The 12,230-nt window shown below is 41.1% G+C and overlaps 2 protein-coding genes across 2 annotated transcripts in view; both read right to left on the reverse strand.

Moving 5' to 3' along the window:
- cyp27a1.1 (cytochrome P450, family 27, subfamily A, polypeptide 1.1) overlaps nt 1–12,230 on the reverse strand; it is a 44,269-nt gene that overhangs the window by 5,417 nt on the left and 26,622 nt on the right. The window lies entirely within an intron of this gene.
- On the reverse strand, nt 2,570–10,888 carry LOC306968264 (uncharacterized protein; the record flags this gene model as incomplete). The annotated part of the gene is made up of 5 exons (XM_079563606.1): nt 10,553–10,888; nt 7,038–8,303; nt 4,361–4,550; nt 4,091–4,296; nt 2,570–2,863 (listed from the first exon to the last, which is right to left on the reverse strand). The coding sequence occupies exons 1-5, from the start codon at nt 10,796–10,798 to the stop codon at nt 2,570–2,572; spliced, it is 2,202 nt and encodes a 733-aa protein (XP_079419732.1). The 5' UTR covers nt 10,799–10,888.

Below are 12,230 nucleotides of genomic sequence, written 5' to 3' on the forward strand. Positions count from 1 at the left end.
CGCCGCGCTGAGGAGACCCATGGACATCAACTTGGGAGACTTGCCTTTCGTGATATACGCCTGCTTTATTTTGCATAATTACTGCGAGATTAACAGTGAATACTTGGATGGGAACGAGGTGATCAGGGCGACTCGGCACGACAGAGACACACAGCCTCCGAAAGAGAGGAGCGAGGTGGAGGACACGGAGGGGAGAGCGGGGAGAGTCAGGAGCGTTCTGACCAAATACCTGGACTCTTAACATCATTTTACAGCTTTAATGATTTATTCATTTATTTTTAATCTGCAAATTTGGAAATAAGTGACACCAATTTACCAAATCACAGTGAAGCGGGATCTTTCATAAGCTTAGTTAACTTTTAGAGGTGATATAAAGATTAGTGGTGGGACTCGAGTTAATTATGGCCTTTGTAATTAATTAATTAATCGCATTTAAGCATCATTTATTAGAGGTTGTATTTATTTTTTAGAGGTATATTTTAGATGCTTCTTTGTATTTTCCTGCATTTGAACTCACCTGAAGTGGAGATGTGACGCCTGTGTGAACATTTCAAACACTTTTTGGAGAATGATCTTTTTAAAAAGGTTGAAGTCCGCGCTTAACTGTAGGGCTGTAACTAACGCTTATTTTGTAATCGATTAATCTATCGACTATTTTTACGATTAATTGATTAATTGCTTGGCTGTAAATTGTGTAGGAAAATTTTATTTTTTCAATTTTTTTATCACATGACGCTAAAGTGGCACGGCTTGAGTACATTTTGATGGAGTAAACTTAAAGTGAACGTTTGTTGGAGGCGCTTACTGCTAATTCTGCTTCTAATTGGATGAGACACAAACAGATATTCAAGAAATTTACAATGTACAAATCACTACAGACCCTAACCATAAAAACAAAGTAGGTTTTCATCAAAAATACTACATTTTCATGTCATTTTTGCTCTATTTGAGTCTGTGTGAACTAGGGCTGCTCGATTATTGAAAAAATAATAATCACGATTATTTTGGTCATAATTGAAATCACGATTATTCAAACGATTATTTGTTGCCTTTAAAAAAATACAGCAAAAGTGAAAAAAATCCAGCAAAAAAATGACAAAAATCCATTAAAAAAAAGACAAAAATCAGCAAAAATGACAAAAATCCAGCAAAAAAATGACAAAAATCCAGCAAAAAAAGACAAAAATCCAGCAAAAAAAATGACAAAAATCCAGCAAAAAAAATGACAAAAAAACAGCAAAAAATGAGAAAAATCCAGCAAAAAAAAGACAAAAATCCAGCAAAAAAAGACAAAAATCCATCAAAAAAAGACAAAGATCCATTAAAAAAAAGACAAAAATCCAGCAAAAAAAAGACAAAAATCCAGGAAAAAAAAAAAAAATCCATCAAAAAATGACAAAAATCCATCAAAAAAAAGACAAAAATCCAGCAAAAAAAGACAAAAATCCAGCAAAAAAAGACAAAAATCCAGCAAAAAAAGGCAAAAATCCAGCAAAAAAAGACAAAAATCCAGCAAAAAAAGACAAAAATCAGTTAAAAAAAAGACAAAAATCCAGCAAAAAAAGACAAAAATCCAGCAAAAAAAGACAAAAATCCATTAAAAAAAAAGACAAAAATCCAGCAAAAAAAGACAAAAATCCAGCAAAAAAAGGCAAAAATCCAGCAAAAAAAGTGACAAAAATCCAGCAGAAAAAAAGACAAAAATCCAGCAAAAAAAGTGACAAAAATCCAAAAATTAAAAATTAGAAAAAAAAATGTTGAATAAAAAAATAAAAAAAATTATAATAGATTTTTTGCGATTATGCTAATTTTGTAATCGTTTACTGTTGTAATCGAAATCGTAATCGAATTTCGATTAATTGCACAGCCCTAGTGTGAACCAGAAAACGATTAATCGATTACTAAAATAGTTGTCGACTATTTCAATAATCGATTAGTCGTCGATTAATCGATTAATTGTTTCAGCCCTACTTAACTGTGTGAATAAACAAGTTTAACAGTCAAATTGTTAAGTGCGACTAATTTTGATTCATATTTTAAATAGCAAACCTCAAACATTATGTAATGAATTATTCGTAATTAATCGAAAATAAAGATACAAACCGTGACAAGATATAAATCATGATGTTAATCTTTTGCCATGTTACACACCACATAGTGTATTTTGGTTGTAGTTACACTACTCTGAGCCCGGTCTCTTATATTATAGTTTTGTTTTAGTGTAATAGACATGTTGAGAATCGTAATCCAAACAATGGAGAGCTCCCATAAATCCAACTTAAAAAGCAATTTTTTCAAAGAAGGTACATATTTTGAGGTGAAACATCTGCTTTTATATCAAAATAATCCGGTTAGTTTGAGAACCAAGAAAATCCACAAATGTTGAACATGGAGAAGAACAGGAAGGGCAATTAAAATGACAAATCAACAGTATAATCTGTCCTGCAGGTTTGTTTGATTCTTTTTAGTGTAAAAATACATAATTGAAACTATATCCGTGTCCAGAGCTACTGCAGTTCCGAGTTCTCCGGCTCTTTCTTCACCGCTAGGGTAAAAGCGTCCGTCAGCTTCAGCGTGGCGGCCTGGTCACTCTGCGACGAGGCTGAGCTGCAGTGGCTCTCCGCGGCCTGCGGGGGGCGTACGCTGCATGAGTCTGGGCCAGCAGCTGCGCGTGGCTCTGCGTGATGACGTTCACCAGCGCCTCCATGCTGCTCACCAGCCGCTCCATACGCTCGTCCGCTCGCCGGGACTGGCTCCGCAAAAGCTCCAACATCCCGCGCTTTATCTCCAGATCCTCCAGAGCCAAGTCGGCCGGCGCCTTTCGCTTCAGCGGGACGTGCCCGTTCACCGGAGGAGGCGCTTTCTGAAGACGATGAGACGAGTCAGTTATTAAGGATACAATCAATACAACTAGAAATGTGAACAATACAGAAGATACATGGGATAAGCCATTATGGAAAATTATCTTCTTTTTTTAATTACAGCAATTGTGATTTGAGTTATCATTTCTGTTTTAACCCCTTACCCGCCACCGTAGCCAAGAACATTTTATCTAGTTCAGCTTTACCCAAATCTTAAAGCTTCTTGACCTCGGAGTTCGGCCATTGTAACACCACATTTGAAGGCAGGAAGAAGCTTAGATACGAAACTCATCTAAGCTTCTTCCATGTTGTGTTTTAAAGGTCCTATATGATGCAAAATCGACTTTTTGGAGCTTTTAGCCATGTTGTTACGCTATTTTCTGATCAAAAAGACCCCCAGAGTGATTTTTGACTTCATTTACACAGTTCTCAGCAATCCTCCTGAATCCTGCTCCGCCCTCTCTTGGAAAACCACTGAGTTGCTCAGTTGTGTCGTCAGAGCGGAACGGAAGTGCTAATGTTTACGGACAAAAGCACGTTTGGCAACGAGGACAGGACTTTGTTCAACCTTCCTAAAGAAGGGGCCACTCGCCAGAAGTTGGAATTTCTCTCCAGAATTCGGCGACTATCACCAAAATAGTGTTTTTCTGTGAATGGCTAAAATAGCAGGATACAGATCCTTTAAATCTATTTTGTTGCATTTTGAGCATTTTTGTCGCACTTTCATTGCTTTTTTGTAGTGTTTTGGCCGCATTTCATGACAAAACCACAGCAAAAATGTGACGAAGATACAACAAAAAACAACAAAAACAAGGACAGAGCTTAGGTCTTAGCTTTCAAATGCCAAAAGTCGAGAAGCTTTTAGATTTGGGTCAAACTGGAGAAAATGTGCTTGGTTAAAGGGTTAAATAAAGATTGAACTAGCTATTACACAAGTTCACAGGATTCTTCAGTTCTGGTGGCGCTCGGCCCGACAGCATTACCCTCTTAACCAAGCACATTTTCTCCAGTTCAGCTTTACCCAAATCTAAGAGCTGCTCGACTGGAGTTTACAGCCTATAGGCCAGAGTAACGCCTCATTTGAGTTTTGTAGGTCTTAGCTTTCAAATGAGGCGTCACACTGGCCTATAGGCTGTAAACTTTTAGATCTGGGTAAAGCCGAACTAGAGAAAATGCACTTTAAAGAGGTTAGTGCAAAACCAGGTTAAAGTTTATCTAAGTGAACATACCTGTAAACGCAGGCGTCTTCTCCTGGTCCGGGGGAAAGTCGATGGAGAGGCGGGTGCGCGGTCGGAGCACGGACACACGGGGGCGCGCTCAGAGCACGGAGAGGCCGGTGCGCGCTCGGGACACGGAGGAGGAGAGGGAGACCGAGACTCTTCCTCTTTCACATCTTTCCCGTTAAAATCCGCAGACTCCACCCCGGCGTCGAGCGCTGGCGTCCGCGTAAAAAGCAGAGCTCGTAGTAAATCAACACCGTCTTCCCGTAGCCCGTGCGCCTCCCGGAGTCCGTATGTTCTTCAGCTTCGCCGTGAGCTGCGCCTTCGTGGTGTCGCCTTTGGTGCGTGGAAACTCGTGGCTCGGTTCCTTCTGGCGCAGCGCCTCGTGGAATTTCTCCCAAATGTCGCTGTACTTCTGTTTGCAGGCCTCCCAGTCCGCGTCCTCCTCCCGCAGTTTGGAGAGTTTGTACTTCAGGGTGAGGGAGTCGCAAAAGCACGCCGACTCCCTCGTCCGTCCACACGCACCACCCGACCTTTTCCATGGTCTCAGAGTCAGCGTGAGGTCTGATGTTTACATGTAGGCTAGTTTTGGACTCAGAGGAAGTGATCCAAGTCTCAGTATTGAAAGCAGCTACCGAACGAAATACAGGCTAAAATCTTCAAGTTTTGATGCTGTTGGTCATCCAAAATATTAGTAATCTGTTTTATGATTCTATATGACAAATATTTAACCCCTTACCTCCCACCTGAACCGAGCACATTTTCTCCAGTTTGGCTTTACCCCAGTCCAAAAGCTTCTGGAAAAAAGCTGTGAAAATAGCAACAAAACTGAGACGAAAGCAATGATGGAAATGTGACAAAAAAAGTGACGAAAAATTGATGAAAAAGTCCAAAAAAGTGACAAAAAAAATGACAAAAATGTGACAAAAAAATGACAAAAATGTGACAAAAAATTACAAAAATGTGAGAAAAATGTGAGAAAAAAAAGACCAAAATGTGACCCAAAAAAAAGACCAAAATGTGACCCAAAAAAATGACAAAAATGTGACAAAAAAAATTACAAAAACCTGATAAAAAATTGACAAAAAAAATAGAAAAATGTGACAAAAAAATAGAAAAATGTGACAAAAAATGACAAAAAATTGATTAAAAAATTGACCCTAAAATCACAAAAATGTGACAAAAAAAATGACCCAAAAAAATTTGACAAAATAATTTTAAAAATGTGATAAAAATTTGACAAACAAATTACAAAAAATGCCGAAAAAAAGAAAAAAAATTGACGAAAAATGACCCAAAAAAATGACAAAAACACCCAACAAAAAAATTATTGAAAAAAAATCTGATGACGTGACGAAAAAGATCCTCTTGGTTCAGGCGGGAGTTAAGAGGTTAAGTATAGGTATTAAAAAAAGTTATGTTAAAGTAAGTTTGTATTATCTCTTTATTATAGACCACATATTGAGGTAGTTACTTGGGGGCATTGACCCTTATGGAATTGATAGATTAGCTACAGAATGCAGCAGCTTCTTGAATACCGTAAACGCTCTAATACAGGCCGGGGCCTTTATTTACTCAAGGACATCTAGGACCAGGCCTTTATTGGAACCAGGCCACAATTAGAGACAGGCCTTTATTTCTATTTGAGCAAAACGGACGACCAGGAAAATGAAGAAAAACGAGATTTGTGTCCATTTGGACCTAAAATATTAGGTTCATTTATTAATTAACATTTCAAACCCTCTCCCAGCAGCTAGAACATTGACGCCTTTTATTTTGTCGGGAGAACAGGAGGTGTTTCATTGCTGTTAGCGGAGCTTTGACATCAATGTCACTGCAGGTTTCTGTTTCGTTTTTACTGAACCAGATTATTTGTTGTTATCTTGTGTAAAAGGCGAGTTTAGACGGAGCGTTTCTGTTTGTGATCGATCATGAGACTGACTCGAGAGAAGACGAGACGCTCGCGCTGTTTGGAGGAGTTATTTTTGAGGCGTGGGACTGACCTGCACACGGAGCAGCTGGACGTGCTTTGAAGACGCGATGGTGACTTTATTAAAACCCTGGAGGGTCACACAACATTTGTTGTTTTCCCTGTTTCCAAATATAGTCACAGGAGGTTTGAAAAGTGGCTAAATCTGTGTCAAAGTTACGCTTGGATCTGCTCAACTCCGCAGCGCCCGCCCCCCGGCCTAGGTTCCCGTTTGTTTACTTCCTGCACGTGGGTTTTCATTTACACGAGCATAGGACAAATTCCTAACATGGGGAATTTATCTACCACTATAGTTTCTAATAATGGCCCCGACCCAAATAAAAATGTCATTTGTCATATGTCGTATAAAATATTGTATTTGTCACACACTTTTTATAGAACAAGCGGTAGAAATCCCTTTAAGACCCTTTATGGAAATATTGTTTTGTTTTACTTGATCGTTTCCCTTTAGTCGAACCCCAAAATGGAAGTCATTGTTGTGTCTTTGTTTCCACTGCGCACGTAAACTAAAGTATTCTGAAATCTGGGCAACAACTAAATAAAGAGGTGTATTGACGATAAAGGCAACAAGATCAAACGCTTTTTCACTTGTTTATTGAAGATTGCACTAAATCCAGATATGTGCATGAGCATAAGTTATTCACTGTTATATGAATAATTGTGTGTTATATAAATATATATAAGATTGTGTGGCTGAGCAGGAGCTCTAGAGCTACACTAATAAGGCTCTTGATATGTGAAGCTGACTTTTGGCCATATTACTGTATAATGTTATTTCCTTACCACACACCTTCTGCATGATCCATCTTTTGCTCACCTCTTAATGTCATCTGTCTCAATCTGTTCATTTCAACACACAATCTACTGATTTGAAGTAATAGATATGAACATGCATGGTTTAATAATAGAATTTTAGTTTGGTGGTGAAAAAGGCTTTTGTAGGAGCGCCTTATATTCCTCAAAAACCTTCTCGCCCTTAATGAGGGAGTCATGGACTTTCTGCCATGAGTCGATCTCTGCTCTCCACAGAGCAACTCTGGCTCTGATCCACTTAGACATCTCTGTCTCTGTGCCATCAACCAGACTCTTAATATCTCTGTACAGAAAGTATCCATCTACACCAGCGAAAACACTGTTCAGCACACCAGAGCCAATCTTGGCAAACTTTGCTACACTTACAGCTCTAGTCGCAGCTCTTGTCACTGCAACAGCTCCTTCGCCAAGATCATAGGCTGCGTCAGCAGACACCACCTTAGTCAGACGTTCATAAATAATACCACCAAGTCCAGCAATACTGTCTGCAAACACTGCACCACCATAGGTAACTTCAATGAAATCCAAGAGTTGATTTTCCTGAAGACGTTTGAAGTGCTGTTGGATCACGTCATTCAGAAAGTGTTGAAGTTCGTTCATCAGTTTCACACACTTATCAAAGGCCTGTTCAGCTCTGTTGGTCTGAGTATTATTGACCCCTAGCTCTGTTGCTGTGGTCACTATGCCCTGAAATCCACTGATCACTCCCAGCCCAGCTCCAGAAGCGATCAGCCCCAGAGAAAGGCCGGCCGTGAAAGGGGCTAAGATCAAACCAACGATGGACATGACTCCTCCGACTATCCCCACTGAGCTGCTGACCGTCCCAGAGATCCTGGCTCCATGGTTCATACTGTCCAGCTGCTGCGCACATCCCTCCAACTCCACCATTAACTCAAACCCCTGGGGCTTCACCTCAGAGAACTTCTCCCTGAAGCTCTGGGATCTACCACCAAACAAGTTCACCATCCGGAAGTTCTGGTCCTTCCTGAGAGTGTCGAGCTGGCGAGTCTTGGAGAGCGTGTTCTTAATGTCCTCTTCAGATAAATGTGTCAGACTGACCTCTGGTTGGTTCAAGCTGGCGTCATTGAGAGGGCTGTTTCTCCATCCATCACACATGTTACGCACCACACTGATGTAAAGTTGCAAGTGAATCTGGAAGACATCTTTGTTGAGCACTTTGGGGCTGAAGAACGTCTTATTGTCCAGTTTGAATAAAAGGAGGAGGGGGGACAGGATTCTGGCTGTTTGGAGAAGCAAACACACTGTTTGTTGATCCACTCCAACCAACAGAGCCTGGCACAAAGGAATGGAGGTGACCGCCAGCCTCTCCACAGCATCCAGGAAGGGTTTCATGTCATTCAGTCCACTCAGCGTCTTCTCCAAAACCACACCCAGCTTCTCATCAGAGTCTGCAGTATCCTTCAGCTCCGTTACCTCGGCCTGTCTGTCCTGTATCCACTGATCACTGCTCCTAATGAACCGCTGAATGATCTCTAAGTCCTTGTAAGTGTCTGAGACATACTTTTTCAGGGCCAAACTCAAACTATTCCTCTCTGAAGTCATGTTGAGCTCCTGTAGTTCTGCTTCGTGTTCAGAGCTGGTCTGATCTGTCCGGAGTGTGACCAACAGCTCAGCTTACATACACACCCCGAGAGAGAGAGAGGGAGGGAGAGAGGGAGACAGAGGGATGGACCAGATGATTTCACAATGATGAAGCATTTAAGAGAAAGCAAAAGTGAAAGTAAAATCTCTTTTCTGCTGCATCCTTCTACTGCAGTGCTGCGTAAAGAGCTAAATCAAGGCTTTAAAAGGAGTCCTTTTCTTCACTTTTTTATAATGATTCTTTGTGTTTTATTGATTTTTGCCTTGCCTGGATTGTTCATATCATCAATACTTTTCATTTTTTTACACATGCGTCACCATAATGCCATAATATAGGTAACATAGGCATCAATTAAGAACAAAAACCTTAATTAAGATTGAACAAAATAATTCGATATGGGATCCGTTTCTGGGGTACTTTTGCAAGTTCAGGCAAATGTGTGAGTGGGGAATGAGTGAATGGCCTGAATGGCCTCTCGGGAACTCAGGCATCAAAATGATCTCTGGAAAATGAGGTGGAGTTCATGTGCAATTTTCTACTCAGCAAGTGTTATGTACCATGTTTACAAGACCACATGAAAGCAGCATTACTCCAAATAACTTTACTTTAAACATGCACCACTCTCCAGTTTAGTCTTTCTCTCGGCCTCTTGTGTCCTCACAACTTTAACATCTACATCCATGTTCCCATTTAGGCGTTCAGTCTGAGCGGGGCTGTTTGGTTGTATATAGTACTGTTGAATTGTTTAACTAAAAACATTTTTGTCAAAAAACTACGACTAAAATCAAATTCAAATAAGTAATCATTATAGTAAGTAGATATTTCCAGACTGCACTTGATGTCATCTGACTCCTTCATATAATTTCAACACTCAAACTGCCTTCACTGATTGGTTTGACAGTACCACTCTGAACTAAAAAGGCTTTTGTAGGAGCGCCTTATATTCCTCATAAACCTTCTCGCCCTTAATGAGGGAGTCATGGACTTTCTGCCATGAGTCGATCTCTGCTCTCCACAGAGCGGCTCTGGCTCTGATCCACTTAGACATCTCTGTCTCTGTGCCATCAACCAGACTCTTAATCTCTCTGTACAGAGAATATCCGTCTACACCAGCGAAAACACCTTTCAGCACACCAGAGCTGATTTTGTCAATCTTTGCTCTAAGACTAAGTGCATCTCTTGTCTCAGCTGTGGTCCCTGCAACAGCAGCCACCTCCTCAGTCAGACGTTCATTAATAGCAGTAATACATTTTTCAAACACTGCACCAGTGTGAAAAGCTTCAATAGTGTCCCAGAGTTTATTATCCTGAAGATTTTTGAACTGCTGTTGGATCACGTTATTCAGAAAGTTTTGAAGTCTGTTCATCAGTTTCACACAATGATGAAAGGCCTGTTCAGCTTTGTCGGTCTGAGTTTTATTGAGATCTACCTCTATGGCTGATTTGATTATGCCCAGAACTCCACTGAGCTCTCCCTGCCCAGCAGCAACCGGCCCCAGAGAAAGACTGAAAGGGGCTAAGCTCAAACCCACGATGTACATGATTCCTCCGACTACCCCGTCTAAGTTAGTGAGCATCCCAGAGAGCCTGGCTTCATAGTTCATTTTGTCCAGCTTCTCCGCACATTCCTCCAACTCTCTTATCAACTTCCACACCTGAGGCATCACCACAGAGAACATCGCCCTGAAGCTCTGGGATCTACCACCAAACAAGTCCACAATCCGGAAGTTCTGGTCCTTCCTGAGAGTGTCGAGCTGGCGAATCTTGGAGAGCGTGTTCTTAATGTCCTCTTCAGATAAATGTGTCAGGCGGACCTCTGGTTGGTTCAAGCTGGCGTCATTGAGAGGGCTGTTTCTCCATCCGTCACACATGTTACGCACCACACTGATGTAGTGCTGCAACTGAGTCTGGAAAACATCTTTGTTGAGCACTGTGGGGCTGAAGAACGACTTATTGTCCAGTTTGAATAAAAGGAGGAGGGGGGACGGGGTTCTGGCTGTTTGGAGAAGCAAACACTCCTGATCCGCTCCAGCCAACAGGGCCTTGAACAAAGGAATGGAGGTGACCGCCAGCCTCTCCACGGCATCCCGGAATAGTCTCATGTCATTCAGTCCACTCAGCGTCCTCCTCAAAACCGCATCCAGCTTTTCATCAGAGTCTGCAGTCTCGTTCAGCTCCATTACCTCGGCCTGTCTGTCCTGTATCCACTGATCACTGCTCCTAATGAACCGCTGAATGATCTCTAAGTCCTTGTAAGTGTCTGAGACATACTTTTTCAGGGCCAAACTCAGACTATCCCTCTCTGAAGTCATGTTGAGCTCCTGTAGTTCTGCTTCGTGTTCAGAGCTGGTCTGATCTGTCCGGAGTGTGACCCACAGCTCAGCTTATATACACACCCAGAGAGAGAGAGGGGGGGACCGCACAACCACAAAAATGAAGGTTTGCGCCGAAGTCCTGCTTCAACCAGTTTGGACAGCTGTGTCCATCGTGGGCTGAGGTCATGGTTTTGACTTCCTTTTCTCGTTTACCGTTGGCCACATGAGTTCTTTTAAATATCTGGAACAGCCATTGTGCTTAATCAACAGGAAAGTAAATACAATTTCTTTCTTTGTGCATCTCTGCTGAGACTGCTGCCCCCGCGACCTGGCCCCGGATAAAGCGGAAGAAAATGGATGGAAAATGGAAATCATGATTATTGTGTCCTCATTGGACAATAGTAGCTTACCACCACCGAGTATGAATAGTGCAATGTAAAGCGTCTTTGAGTGTCCAGAAAAGCGCTAAATAAAACCAATGCATTATTATTATAATTATGTTTTTCTTCACAATTGTCTAGGTTTACAATATATTAAACAAATTAACAAATTTCGTTCCATTACTTGAAAAAAAAAATTCATCAGCTATAGTGCCTTTAAGGAAGCTAAAGCATTCTAAGGTCTCTGCTACAACTAAATAATGAGGTACATACAACATATATGACAGCCAGTCCAGGCCCAATTAAAAGCTGTTAAATCTAAATAGCATGTTTCTCACATTGGGAGGCATTCAGGGGCCTGTTTATACACAGGTGTGGAGCTATGCCAGGACTGGGTGGGCACAGGTAAATTCAAAGAGAAGTCTTATGCTCCCAAAAGCAGCGGCCAAAGTAAATGTCAGCCATTCTGAGGAATAAAAAGGACTCTGATGTGCCTGCAGGAAAGTGACCACGCCAGATAGGTTTGTGTGCTCATGCCGTAGTGAGGAGTGAGTTGATTACCACAGATTTCCACAGGAAATTACCAAAATATTTGTTGAGGGAGTGCCTAAATACGGTATAACACAGTATTGTTGTACTTCAGACACATGTTAATTTATCTTTGTCCCTCCAGGGCAGAACCTCTGGCCCCTAAGATGATTCTGAGAAATGTTATTATGCAAACAAGAGATCAAATACCTGTTAAAGTACTCTAAAAATGCAGTATTTTTAAAGCATCCTGGCAGAACATCCCACTTGGTCATATAACGTAAAACAGTGACCCAAAAGTGGGTCGCGGAACCATTTATTTCTTCCATAAATACCACCTGAAACTGCATGGAAACACACCAGACTAATATTATTGGGTTGTTTTGATCTCTTAAAAGCATATCTACTGCTTGTTAAATAATTATTAATTTTAAAAATTGGTTGAAAATACAATATTATATATGTGACATATTACAGTTGTATTTGGGTCGTGGCTTGTCATCCGAGGGTAATGGTGGGTC

The sequence above is a fragment of the Gobius niger genome, assembly GCF_951799975.1.
Source record: "Gobius niger genome assembly, chromosome: 9".
In the NCBI taxonomy this organism is placed as follows: Eukaryota; Metazoa; Chordata; class Actinopteri; order Gobiiformes; family Gobiidae; genus Gobius; species Gobius niger.